Genomic DNA, 13,654 nt, shown 5'->3' with positions numbered 1-13,654 from the left:
TGCCGGCCCCACACGGGAATGTTGCTCCGTGCAGGAGTGCCGCCTTGTGTGGCAAAGTTACCCCGCATGGGAAAGCCACCCTGCGCAGGAGTGCCAGCTGACATGGAGAGCTGGTGCAGCAAGATGATGCAACAAGAGACACAGATGAGAGAAAATAAGAAGACACAGCAGAGCAGGGAGTTGAGGTGGCACAAGAGAGTAATCGCCTCTCTCCCACTCCAGAAGGTCCTTGGATAGGTTCCGTGAGCTGCCTAATGAGAATACAGGCAGACACAGAAGAACATACAATGAATGAACATAGAGAGCAGACAACAGGGGGAAAGGGGCGGGGCAGGAGGGAGGGCAGCACAGAAATAAATAAAATCTTAAAAAAAAAAATAAAGTTCATGTGCAAAAAGAAACAAGAAAATGTAGCTAGAAAAATTTTAAGAGGCATAAAAGGAGGTACTGGCCCTCAAAAATATTATAAAGCTGCATTAGTCAGCCAAAGGGGTGCTTATGCAAAGTACCAGAAATATGTTGGCTTTTATAAAGGGTATTTTATTTGGGGTAAAACCTTACAATTACAAGGCCCTGAAGAGTCCAACTCAAGGTACCATAAGAGGTAATTTCCTACCCTAGTCAGTTGCCACGTGTTGAAGCATTCTGGCAGGTGATCTCTGCAAGGGCTCAGCCTTCCTCTCTCAGCTACAGGCTGACATAGAGCTTGTTTCTTTCTGGGCTCAGCTGCAAACTATCAGGTGAATGGCTCATCTTTCTTCCTGGGGCCACAGGATCAAAGTTCTCTCCTCTGCTGTATCTATGGAGCGCGCCCTCTCTTCCTGCATATCTTCTTCTGTGTCTTCTTGAGTGAGCGCCCATTTATAACAGCCCACCGAGGACACAGGGATTCAACTCTGAGTCATGCTTTACTGATGCAGTGGAATCAAAGCCCTAATCTTAATAGGTAATTTAATCACGACATGTCAGCGGAATCTAATACAGTCAAAGGGGATCTCACCCAGAGGAACAGACCAGTTAACAAACACAATCCTTCTCTTTTTTGGAGTTCATGAATAATCTCAAACTGCCACAAAAGCCTAAATGACCAAAGAAATGTGGTTCTGGCAAGTTAAAAATACAGATCAGTGAAAGAGAATATAAAGTCCAGAAATAAATTCAAATTCATATACAGTTTTGGTTTATGGTAATGGTAGTGTTTTGAATTAGTGAAGAAAAAGAAATTATTGCTCAATAAATGATTCGAGGTGGTAGTATACAGGAACTCTATTTTCTGCATAATTTTTCTGTAATGTACAACTGGTCTAAAAAATAAAGTCTATCAAGACAAATAAATTTTAAAAAATGGTTTGGGGATAAGAAATAACATTTAGAAACTGTTCAGTAGAAAAATAGGAAGAGATTTGAACAGGCAGTAGACATAACTTCACTAACAATAAGAAATGAAAGTACAAATTACACTGAGATAACATTTTTCATCTTTCAGATTGGCAGATATGAAATGTTTGATAATACACCAAAGTTGGTGTTTATACACAGAAGCAGACATGCTTAAAAAAGGCTGCAGGGAGCGGATGTAGCTCAAGCAGTTGAGCGCCTGCTTCTCACATGGGAGAGCCTAGGTTTGATCCCTGGGTGCCTTCTAAAAATGAAAAGAAAAACAAAAACCAACAAGCAAACAAACAAAAAAAACTAACTCAAGGGAGCCGATGTGTTTCAGTGGTTGAGCACCAGCTTCTCACATACGAGATCTTGGGTTCAACCCTGGCTCCGGTACCTCAAAATAAAAACAAAAACAAACCCAAAACTGCTGCTGTTCAATCTCTATGGAGAGCAATTTGGCAATATTTATCAAAACATAAATGCATGTATCCTTTGATTCAGCAATTTTATTTCCAGCAAATTTTTCTATGCAATATTCCCACATGTTCCAAATATAGTTTATTATAGAACTGTTTGAAATAGTAAGGATTAGGAATGAATTAAAAATCTTTAAAAGGCGCCATATATACAGATAGAAAAGTTACTAAGACCCCCCTGATGGACTCTATCTGGAAATATATGAAAAGCTATTTTTCCAATATAACATAGTTGTACTCATTTATAAATCCCCTAATCATGATTCTTCTACTTCCTTTATTTGAACCTGTAATTTTCAACATATTTTCAAAGTATCTTTCTCAGAGACTTAAGGCCCTCGGACTGTTCCTAGGCCAGTCAAGTCCTAAAACCTAGCAGATGCACAGCCAACTCCTACTTCCCAGTTCTTCGGGCTTGCCCTGGACAACTAACAAAACAATGACGATTGACTAGCCCCACCCCAAAAGCTAGGAGTGTCTTCAATTGCAAGCAAAACAATTTCTTTCCTCTGTCCCTGAAGTAGTCAGAGTGGACATTGTCCCAAATCCCTCAAGATCGAGGAGTAAACAAAACTAAGGAGGGGACTGTAATCACTGACCAAAGCAGATTTATTGTTATTGTAGTTATTATCCTGTGTTAACTAAGTAATTCATAACATTAACATTAAAAAAAAATTCTATGTAAATATAAGTATATTTTTATATAAATATATATATTTTTTACGTACCGGGGGCCAGGGATTGAACCCATGTGGCTCAGGGGTTGAGTGCCAGCTTCCCTGAGTTGGTTTTTTTTTTTTTCCAATTTTTTTTTTAAGGTTACATAGAGCACACAAAATGTTACATTAAAAAATATAAGAGGTTTCCATATCCCCCACTCCCCACACTCTCTATTCCTCCCATATGGACGACATCTTTCATTAGTGTGGCACATTCATTGCATTTGATGAACACACTTTGGAGCACTGCTGCACAGCATGGATTATAGTTTACGCTGTAGTTTACACTCTCCCCCAGTCCGTTCAGTGGGTTATGGCAGGATGTTTAATGTCCTGCTTCTGTCCCTGCAGTATCACTGAGGACAACTCCAAGTCTTGGAGAAAATGCCCCAAAATCACTCCTCTTTCTCCCTCTCCCTGCCCCCAGCAACTCCAGTGGCCACTGTCTCCACATCAATGATACAATTTCTTCCATTACTAGAGTCACAATAATTCTATAGTAGAATACCAGTAAGTCCACTCTAATCCATATTTTATTCCTCCATCCTGAGGACCCTGGGATGGCGATGTCCACTCCACTTCTAAATTGAGAGAGGGCTTAGGCACCACATGGCTGATGGATATATTTATATTTATATAAATAAATATATATCTATTTTTTAATGTACCAGGGGCCAGGGGTTGAACCCATGTAGCTCAGTGGTTGACTGCTGGCTTCTCTGAGTTGGTTTATCATTTTGCTGTTGTTGTTTTTTAAGATTTATTTTATTCATCTATTTCTCCCCATCCCCTTGTCGTTTTGCATTGCAGTGTGTGTTTGTTGTGTGTTCGTCTTCTTTTTTCTAGGAGGCACCAGGAACCAAACCTGGGACCTCCCATATGGGAGACATGTATCTAATTACTTGGGCCACTTCTGCTCCCTGCTTTGCTGTGCCTCTCATTTTGTTTTTCCTCCGTGTGTCTCTTCTTGCATCATCTTGTCGCATCAGCTTGCCGTACTGCTCGTCTTCTTTAGGAGGCACTAGGAAGTGAACCTGGACCTCCCATGTGGTAGGTGGGAGATCAAACGTTTGAGTCACATTCTCTTCCCTTATCGTTTATTTTGCTCGCTGCTTGTTGTTTTTGTTTTTTCAGGAGGTGCCAGGAACTGAACCTGTGGAAATCCTAGATCTGTTCCTGGCAATGACTCCTGGGGTGGACGGTGTCACCTCCCCTCCTGATGTCATGGGATCGCTGCCTTAGGTCCTAGGGATGGCGGGAAGTCTGTCGGTCAGCAGCAGAAGGGGTCCCCCAGCTGTCCCATGTACCACCTCAACTTTGGAAAAGGGAAATCGGCGATCACCCCAGGACTGCGCTCCCCTCTTCTCCCACACCGCCAGGGGCTCTCACCCCGCTGCGGCCTTAGCCTCCCCCACGGTCTCCCTGACCCACCGACGTGGCTTGGACCCAAGGTTGGCTTTCTCCTCCCAGTGGGGCAGGACGGAGGTCTCAAACCTAACATATGAGGGTCTAGGGGGATTCCGACTAAATTATCCCCTTATCCACCACTATGGTATCCTGCTCCTTCTTTTAAAGACAACAATCTAGGTGCTGTTGGCAGTCGTCTTTTATTTTTTATCGGACAGGAGCTCCCTGCCATTTCGTGTGCTCATTAATGTGCCTTAGAGCCGGTGTTAATTCGGCCCTGGGCAACGAAGCATGCGCAGCTGGAATCCTACCCTGAAATGGTGTCATCTGGGGCTGCACCTTAGCGCCATTTCTTTAAAGAATTTTTCCTCCTCTTACTATGTTGAAAAATATACACAATTTTTTTTAAAAATCTAAACACGTTGGAACAATGATTAAGGATTCATGTTTGGCTCTAGCATTCCACAGGAGCAGGGGGATTTAACTCTCTCTAAAGATACAGCTCACCATTGTTTACTCTCAGAAGGAAGTGGGATCTAATACTTTCAGGGCCAGCCTTAAATGACCCATCCACTCGCTTAGATCAGACACCTCCTGGAGTTTGTGTTTTGTAGCCATATCACCCTGACCGGCCCCAGCAACAGAGTTCTTGAAATTAGACCCACGACAGTGGCCTTTTATGGAAGCAGTCAGCTGGCAACGGCTCCCCGAACAATCCTTCAAGCTAAGACGGTGTCTATTGGGCAGCGTGGTAGATAAATTGGCGGCCCAGACATTTGCAGATGGGAGGGCCTGAAGAGGTTGCCAGTTCTGGGTGGGGGTGGGGGTGGGGGAATAAAGAAAACAAAAGGAAAACAAAAAACGTGAAAATCACCAGCTCTTTCAGAGCTGAAGGAGGCAGGTCCAGGTTTTAAGCTTCACCAAGAGAATGGGAACTTTGACCTCTAGCATTGTATGTCTAAATTGTGTTATCTTTCCCTTCAACGAACCCTGCAGAAATGTGTTCCATTAACACGATGGCTGGAGGGTTGGGGACTGACCCAATGCTCAATGCCTGTGTCCCACACAAAGGACCTGAATATTCGAGAAAGCCAACCCATTCTACCCATTCACAGAAATTCTGTAAGGCGTGGTATATGAAGTTGTTTTTTTTTTTAACTCAAGAGACCTCTGGAGCCAGCCTAACTGGGTGCAAATCCCATCTCAGTCATTTGCAGCTGAATGGGGGCAAATTACTTACTTTCTGTGCCTCAATTTCCTCATCTGTAAAATGGAATAAAACAGTATCTGCCTCCCCGGGTTGTTGTGAAGATTAAATAAGTTAACTGCTGTCAAGCATTTAGAACCTTGCCTGGCACACGGTCAGCTCTCCCGAGCTGATATTATCATTACCGTAACCATACACCCCAGTACTCACAGAAACACCTTTGTTGGGTTGTTTTAATGTTTTGACTTTTGTCTTTGACAATGCCCCACTGGAACAGAGTTTCTGTATACATAAATCTTAAGAAAATAAAAGATCTGGGTCGCAATCTCCTCTTTATTTGCATGTGGTTACAATTTTAAATACACTTGACATTTTCCTCCCCCTACAAACCTCGTCCCCAAGCCCCCAGTTCGTCACCGACTCCCCTTCCTCTCCTCCCGGACATGGGTGGCGTGGGGTTGGGGGTCCTCCATACGCCCGCATGTCCGAATGAGCTCCACCTCCGTCCACGTGAAGTGCGGGCCCTTGCAGGGTCTCCAAAGCTTGGGGACGAGCACCACGAATCCCCTGCGGCCCCGGTGATGTCCCGGCCGTGTGGCTGCTTCCGGGCCAAGCGCAGGGCGCAGAGTGCCAGGGTGGGCAGCAGCTGGCACCATGTGCCCAGTCAGTGCCTGAAGCTGAGTGGCGCAGCCCAGAGGGCAGGTGAGGCTGCAAGGAGGTCTTGGGTCCGCTCAGGCCGCGGTGAGAGTCCTGCGGAGGGGACTGTGTCCAGCCAGTGCCTGGCGCGGCTCTCGGCGAGGGTCTGAGGCCCGGCCCCTTAGGACTCCGCCTCTTGGGGGCCCCTCCCCGGGCCCGCGTGAGTCCTGCGTGCCTAGGGCAGCCCCAGGGGAGAAGGTGCCCGGTGGCCCCTTTCTCCTTGCTTTTCCTAGATGTCACCAAGCATGGGTGACCAGCTGTCTGCTCGGCTCCGTTAGACGGCGTGACACCCCTGTGTCTCTGTCTCAGCCAGGTGCCAAGCTTTGCCATCTTCCTGGTGAGGTGTCGAGAGGCCGGGAGGGCCGGGCGCGCCCTCTTCGGGAATGGGGTATGGAGGCTCCGGGGGAGCAGGGGGGTCTCCAGGGCCCCGTGCTCCCCCTAGCACGGGCCCGTTGTAGATGTAGATGTTGCCAGTGACCGTCACAGAGCCGCCGGCGATGTGAATGCCGCTGGTACCTGGGGGGACAGGGACAGAGAGGCCCGAGGGGACACCGTCAAGGGCAGGCCCTTCTTCAGCCTTCTCCCCTCTCACCCACCCCCCCATTTGCAATGAGTTTCTTGCACTCCAGGTTTCTCTGCTTCTAAGTTTTCTAGTGGCACGACTGGCTGGCCATCGGGGTCTGTGTCTTGCATGTTTTAATCTTTTCCTTTCTGCCTTGTCCATATTCCATCTCCCCCTACCCATTCCTCCCCACCCAGCCTTCCCCACACCCCCTTTCTCAGCCGGCCCGTCCAGGCTCACCGTGGGCCACCTGGCCCTGCTCCCCGGGCTCGGCCTCCAGCTCCCTGGCCTGGCCCACAGGGCTCTGCTGTTGGAAAACTTCTTCCTCCAAAGCCGGGCCTGTTGAGATGCTGGCGGAGGCTGGGGCCGAGTCCCCAGGTCTGGGCAGAAGTGGCTCTACCAGGTCAGGGAAAGGTGGGTTGGCCCTGGGAGCCTCCCAGTTTGCAGCAGTATTCAGATCCTGTCCCTGCAGGCAGAAGGCAATGTCAGCCAATCCAAGCAATGACATGGCCCCAGAACTCATCTTTCTTTAATTCCTACCTTGCCCCACTCCCAATGCTTGGGCAGTTCATCTCTCTCCCCTGCCCCCATCATGCCTCAGGGCCTTTGCACATGACCGTTCCCTATTCCTGGAGCACTGTCCCCCAGACAGCCCTATGGCTGGCTCCCTTGCTTCTTCAGATCTCTGCTCAAATATCAGCTTATCAGAGAGGCCTTCCCTAGGCACTCTAAAATAACTTCCCCACCCCCTGCCGCTGTCACTTAACCACCTGCAACCCTACTTTATTTGGCAATGATTACCACTTGATATATATTTTTGCTCCACCAGAATGTCAACTCCAGGAGGGTAAGTGCTTTGTTTTGCTCACTGCTGTACCCCCAGTGCCGAGAACAGTGCCTGGTACTTGGGGTGCTCAATACATTGTTAGCTAAGTGAGTGATCAAACGAATGCATGAATGTTGAACGAATGAAGCCGGGACACCTTTCCTGCCTGCCCCCACCCTGCCCCTCACACCGTCTGCCCCTCCAAGCCGCCTTCTCAGCCTCCCCCGTTACCTCTGGACGCCTCTTGAGCAGGAATCCTGCAATGGAAGATGCAATGGGTCAGAGGCCTTCACCGGCCTTGGCTGCCCAGCACTGTATTGCTACCCCCCGGGGAGCCCCAGGGGGACAGGCCATCACTGCCCTTCTCTCCAGCCCCAGAGGAGGGGCTGGATGAAGAAGAGGATGTCTATGTTGGGGACAGGCCACGGGAGAACTTGGGGAGGTGGGGGCAGAAGGGTCGGCGCTGGAGAAGGTGGGCATTCCCTCCTTGCACCCAACCAGCATCGGCCCCTGCCTACCCAGCTTTCTGCAGAGAGAGGGGTGGCTCTTCCAGGCGCAGGCGAGGACGGTGGTGAGGAGCAGGAGGGAGAGCAGCGGCAGCAGGATGGCCAGCACCAGCATCGTTCCTGCAGGGACAGCGATGGAAGGGGCATGATGACCCGGGGGAGGGCAGAGGGCAAGGCAGTGAAGGAGGAGCTTTCCCATTCTCTGGGCAACCCAGACAGAGGAAAGGGGAGCAGCTTGATTCCTCCTTGACCCCTGAAGTTCCTAAGGCAGAATTAGGGGCGCTTCCCTGGAACGCCAGGGAAGGGGGCCTAAGCTTGGAGAGGGCCTTCTCAAGGAGAGGTCGGGGCGATGCACGTGCCCCCCTGCCTGGAGACCAGGGACTGGGGCAGTCTTGTGGGCAAGAGGAGGGAGCTGGGGCCATTGGCTTTGAAGGGTTGGCAGTGGCGGTGAGAGGCAGCACAGGGAGGGAGGGGCTTGCGGTCCAGAGGGGAGAGCCGCAGGCCATCAGACTCGAGCCTCTTCCGAGGGGTCACTGTAGAAGGAGCTGGGATTGCCCCTCTCCACTCACGGGGGTGTTTACAGGGTGGAAAGTGGGAGAGTCTCGCCTCTGAACTCTCCCATGGCTGCCTGGGAGAGGAGGGGTTGCAAGGTCCGCCCCCCTTACTCAGGGCAGGCTCCGGGAGGGGAGGGCAGGGGAGCTGGGGGTTCGGGTGCTCGGGCCCTGATACGCAACAGCGGATATGTTGGCCCTTCTGCGGGCGTCCGCGCTGCCTTCCGTAGCGGGCGTCAACAATGCCATCAGCAGCCCCTGGGGACTGGGGCTTCCGACGGCTGGCATCTTTGCCCTTCCTGAGCCATCTAGATCCATGGCCTGAGGAAGTCCAGAGTGTGGGGCAGGGGGGAGCCTGCAGAGGGGTCTGGACCCCTGGGTTCCTGGCCCTCTGTGTACACTTTAAGTCCCTTCTCTTTGTTGTTTTGTTTTCATATATAAAATGAGGGGTTAGCTTCCATACGCTCTTTGGTATCTAGTAGAGCAAAAAGAAGAGGACATGGAAAAATACTTAGGACATACTGGTGAATGAAAAATAAGATCAGAAGACATGAAAATGATTCCATTTCTAGAAACAGAATTACATGTAGAGACATGCATAGAGAAACGTCTGGGAGGAGAGACAGTAAAATGTTAAGAGTGGACATGTTTACAGGGGGGAGAGTTTTAGTTTTGCTTCTCTGGGTTTTCTGATTTCCTACCATGAGCAGGCATCAGAGCCCAGGCTTTGGAGTCAGAAAAAGACCCGAGTCAGGTTTCAGGACCACTGAGCACCAGCTGAGTGCCCCATGGCAAGTCACTGACCCTCGGCTTCCTTATGTCATCAGTGAGATTAATAACAGAACCGACTTCACGGGATCATAAGGAGGACTGAATGAGTCAGTGAATGTAAAGCGTTTCCTACGGTGCCTGGCGCAGGCACTCCTGATAAACGGAAGCTACAATGATAAACATTTGGTAGTTTTAGAAAGTTCATAAGGTAAACGCTTCCCCAATTATAGTCATTAGAAATAGCCTCTGATCCTCTACTTGGCTAGAAAACCAGTTAGTCCATAGAAATAACCAAATGCGGAATTATCGCCATAACAAGGAAAGTGTATAACTTAATAAAAAGGTATTTAGTCTAGTAAAAGGATTAGGAGATGGCATCACATCCAAAATGATGACAATAACATCAGCTATAATTGTAACTCAGAGTGGGAGCGTCCCTTGGCATAACATCATATATAATTTACCAGCCGTACGTACAATATATAGATTGTACCTATATATATAAAGTGCACACACTTTCCAAATGTGTGTATGTGCGTTAAGTAAACCAGCCTAGACATTCACAATTTCCCTTTAAGGAACTTCTTATCCCAATTCTGGGAGGGAAGGATTCATCTTTCCCCCTACTTTTTAAGATGGGGGGGCATTGCCACCAAGAAGCAGAGGTATCTCCCCAGGTGGCCCCTTGTGCCCCTCACCTGGCATCTCGGGTGGCAGGGGCTCGGGTGGACTTTTGCAGCTGGTGTCCGACTGGGCGGTGCCTGGAGTCGCCTCCACCAGGCCTTGGTCCTCACACCTGTGGAGGAAGGACAGGCCCGTGACCTCCTCCTGCGCATCAGTGCCTGGCCAGGTGGGCCTCTTGGGCCGGGAGGGGCGAGGCGAGCCTGCCCGCGGGAGGGGCTCCCCAGAGGGCGAGGGACAAGGAGGCTTCTCTGGGGGCCGGGCTGCTCACCTCGTGTGGGGCTGGCAGTGGGCACTGGAGGAGATGTTCCGGAAGTACCCTTCCTTGCAGGGTACACAGAAGCTGTCCGCCTCCCGAACTCTACCTGGCGAGAGAAAGGCAGGGCCAGCGGGGCGAGTGAGCCAAGGGAGCATCCCTCAAGCCCGCTGGGTGGCTCCTCCTGCCCTCCCACCCACCCCTTCTGTCGCTCTCACCTTTCTGGTGCCAGCCCCGCTGCCCACATGCTGCCCCAGCATCCCCAGGGCTGAGCGAGCCCTTCCCAAGCCCCGCTCCTGCCCTTTTTCCACTATCCTGGTGCCATTTTTCTGCAGACCCCTCCTGGGAGCCTTCCGCAGGGGACGAGGAGAGGCATTTTATGCCAGGGAGAACCCCCGGGGAGTCCTACAGGCACAGCACCAGGCTCCCTGCTCCCCCTCTCCCAGACCCCTGACACCCAGCCTCCTTTCGGCCATCTGCCTCCAGTGAACTCTGACCTTCAGGATCCGCTTCGGTGCCAGGTGGGCAGCTTGAGAACGGCTCGCAGTGCACACACTCCTGGTCCCAGAGGGCACAGAACATCCCCGGCTGGCAGTGGCACTGGGTTTTCCTTGTCGTCGTGCACGGGGCGGTCTCCTCGAAGCCCATCACTGGTGGGGAGACAGGCCAGAGCTCAGCGGGGGAGCTGCGTGCCCGGAGACCCTCCCGCGGGGGGCCCACCTCGCTCACCGTCGTCGCAGGGCCGGCAGAGCTGGCAGATGGGGAGGTGGTTCCAGTGCTCATTGTAGGAATTTTTGGCACACTCGGAGCAAAAGGTGTCCTGGCTGCGGCTGCACTCGGCTGCCACGTACGCACCTTGGGTGCGAGGGGCGGCAGGAGTGTCAGGGGACCGTCACCAGTGTGTGACCCTGGCCTCTCGGGGCCTCCTCCGAATGGCCCTCCAGCTACCCCTCGTGGGGGGAGAGAAGAGGAGGCCCCGGCAGCTCTCCAAGCCTACCCAGGAGGGGTGCCAGGGTTTCTCTCCTCTCCTCCAGCTCCTTCTCCTGGGAGACCTGTCCACCTTCCCACAAGGCGGGGGAGCCCCCAAGCCCCTGCCCCTCCCGGCTCCTCCCGCCCTCACCTCTCACCTGGCGGGCAGCGGGAGCAGCAGACCCCATGCTTGGGCTCGTAGTACTCCTTCTCCTGGTCCCCGCAGGTCTGGTTCTCGGCGCGGTAGGGGGGCTCCTTCAAGGGACGCGGAGGTGAGGGGGGCACTTGGCTTCCCGGGGGCCAGTCGGGGAAGGCAGAGGGACCCGAGGCGGCCCGCCCAGACCCGGCGCCCCGTCCCCAAGCCTCTGGCGCCCCCGCCCCACCTGCGCGCCCCCTCACCAGGGGACGCGGGGTCGCGGCCAGAAGCCCGCAGAGGCCCAGCACCAGGGGCCCGCAGGCCAGGCCGCGGGAAGCGGCGGCCCGAGGCAGGCGCATGGCGGCCCGTGGGGCGGAGGCCCGGGAGGCGCGCGGGGGGCCGGGGCGGCCCGGGCCGCGGGGCTGGCGGCTTCCCGAACCCAGGGGCCGGGACGGGGCTCGGGGCCGACGTGCCCCCGGGGGGCCGGGAGCGGCCGGGCCTGGCCTCCAGGGCTCCAGCCGCAGGGCTCAGGAAGTGGGAGTGGGCAGCCGGCCGCGGGGCGGGGACAGGGAGTGCTGGGAGCCGAGGCTGGTCTGTCGCAATCGGGAAGAGGAACAGGCTTGGCCGCCTCGACGCGGGCGGGAGGGGCGGCCGGGAAAGCACGTGAGGGCAGCGCCGCCGGAACTGGGGCCTCGGGCGGGAGCTGGGGGCAGAGCGGCGGGCGGCGCCGCGGGGCAGAGCGGCCGGACAGTCCCGGCGCCGGCGCGGACAGGGCACCGGGCCTGGGCGACAGATGGCGTTCCCGACGGAGCGGTGGACAGCGGGGTGCAAAGTGCCAGACCTGAAAACGAACGGATGGACGCACAGCGCTGTGAAGCAATTCACACCATGGCATTGTGTGCTTGCAAGTGGTGAAAAGGAGAAATGCTATATATTGCTACCACAATAAAAATGTAAAAATTTAAAAATTAAATTAGAACCAAAACAAAGTAAACCACAAACAGATGGACCGGGGCCTGGCAAACAGAGAGGACTGAGCAGAGGAGGCCCACAGACAGATCCCTCATCTGGGAACCAGAAGTCAGTTGGCAGGGTCGGGTAAAGACAAGGGACAAAGGAATAACAAGCCAGCCAGGCCACGCCTTATTCCCCAGCCCTGCACCCTGCCTGACCCAGCCCCAGGCACACAGGAGAGGGCCCAGGTCACCTACAAGAAGGGGCAGCCGGTCCCTGCTCCGCTGTCCATGGGGACATCCGGTCCAGGAGACCCTGGGGAGGATGCGTCGGGGGAGTTTCCCAGGAGAAGGGGTCAGCTGGACTGGCACCGGGCAGCCACAGTCCTCAGGCCCAGCTTCCTCGCCAATGAGCTTGACGCCCTCGGAACTGGAAGGAAACTGAGAGCCTACCCAGTCCAGCCCCCTCACCCTCAGGATGGGCAGGCTGTAGATGAGACCAGGATTCCAGAGTGGCTTAGACTGGCCCCTGCCCCCTTGCTTCCCTCCATCTCCCTTCTCCCTGTTAACAGCCTTTGTCTGGTTTCTGATGGCGTTGCACCCCCAGCCTCCTCCCACCTGTCCTTGAGGGTGGATGGGATGCACCCCCCCCCACGCCCTTGACCCCTTGCAGACCACTCTCAGGCTCTTCCTGCAGGGATTTGTAACCTCCCCACCAGGCTGCGAGCTCTGCAGTGGCCCAGACTGAATTGTTTAAACCTGGATTCCCTGTGCTTAGCACAGACTCAGGTACATGCCAGGTGCTCGACATGTAGTTACCGAATAGATGAATGAATGAACAACGCCTTGCCCATCTATCAGGGCAGAACCAGCCTAAAGTCCAAATCTCCTCATTTCCGGTTCCCAGCTCATTCTAGCAACCGTTCTGCCTCCTTGTGGCTTATGGGGTGTCTCCTTGGATGAGTGGCGAGCACAGCCTCCGGGGGTAGGACCCTGTTCAGAGCTCATGCTCACTCCTGTGGTCTGACTGGTCTGACTGGCCCTGCGGGAAGGAGGTAGGGAGTCCTGGGGCAGAAGTGAGTTTGGCGGGGAGCGGTCACAGAGGGGTGAAGGGACCTGCCTGAGCATTTCAGGTTCCTCTGTGAAGCCATCTCTCCTCACCTGGTGCGCGCCCAGGACCCGCCCTCTGCTGGCAGCTATTTATACAGATGATCAAGGCTGCCTGGGAAGGGAAATGATATCAGAAGAGCACGCTGCTTAGGCTGGTCCTCTTTCCAGGTCAAAGAAATTGAGGGCTGGGGCTGGATTTACCACGGAGCTCCTAAACACATGACGAGGCCTTAGGTCCTTTTTGCTTTTTATTATGGAAATTGCACACACAATATATACATATACAGAAGAAGAGAAAATTGTGTTAGGAACACTTATGTCCCCAGTCCCCATCACCCAGCTTTAACACGTCACCAATCCCATGTACCACCCTATTAGTAACACCTGACATTGGTGTGGGGCGTTTGCTACAGTTGATGAAAGCACATTTTTATGATTGTACTAT

General features: G+C 53.1%; 1 protein-coding gene across 1 annotated transcript; it reads right to left on the bottom strand.

Moving 5' to 3' along the window:
• Window positions 1–5,505: 5,505 nt before the first annotated feature.
• On the bottom strand, window positions 5,506–11,682 carry LTBR (lymphotoxin beta receptor). Its single transcript, XM_004448566.5, has 10 exons — window positions 11,410–11,682; window positions 11,169–11,265; window positions 10,771–10,896; window positions 10,539–10,691; window positions 10,057–10,150; window positions 9,803–9,900; window positions 7,795–7,902; window positions 7,508–7,533; window positions 6,691–6,916; window positions 5,506–6,404 (listed from the first exon to the last, which is right to left on the bottom strand). The coding sequence occupies exons 1-10, from the start codon at window positions 11,503–11,505 to the stop codon at window positions 6,163–6,165; spliced, it is 1,266 nt and encodes a 421-aa protein (XP_004448623.2). The 5' UTR covers window positions 11,506–11,682; the 3' UTR covers window positions 5,506–6,162.
• Between the last annotated feature and the right edge of the window lie 1,972 nt (window positions 11,683–13,654).

Source organism: Dasypus novemcinctus, chromosome 20 (assembly GCF_030445035.2).
Source record: "Dasypus novemcinctus isolate mDasNov1 chromosome 20, mDasNov1.1.hap2, whole genome shotgun sequence".
In the NCBI taxonomy this organism is placed as follows: domain Eukaryota; kingdom Metazoa; phylum Chordata; class Mammalia; order Cingulata; family Dasypodidae; genus Dasypus; species Dasypus novemcinctus.
Note: the sequence above shows the minus strand (reverse complement) of the source record. Positions and strands in the feature narration are given on the sequence as shown.

Coding starts and splice junctions, on each gene's coding strand:
- LTBR (XM_004448566.5), bottom strand. CDS start 11,505: ATGCGCCTGCCTCGGGCCGCCGCTTCCCGCGGCCTGGCCTGCGGGCCC. Junction 10,692..10,770: donor CTGCCGGCCCTGCGACGACG/GTGAGCGAGGTG, acceptor TCTCCCCACCAG/TGATGGGCTTCGAGGAGACC. Junction 6,405..6,690: donor GCAGGGCCAGGTGGCCCACG/GTGAGCCTGGAC, acceptor CTGTCCCCCCAG/GTACCAGCGGCATTCACATC.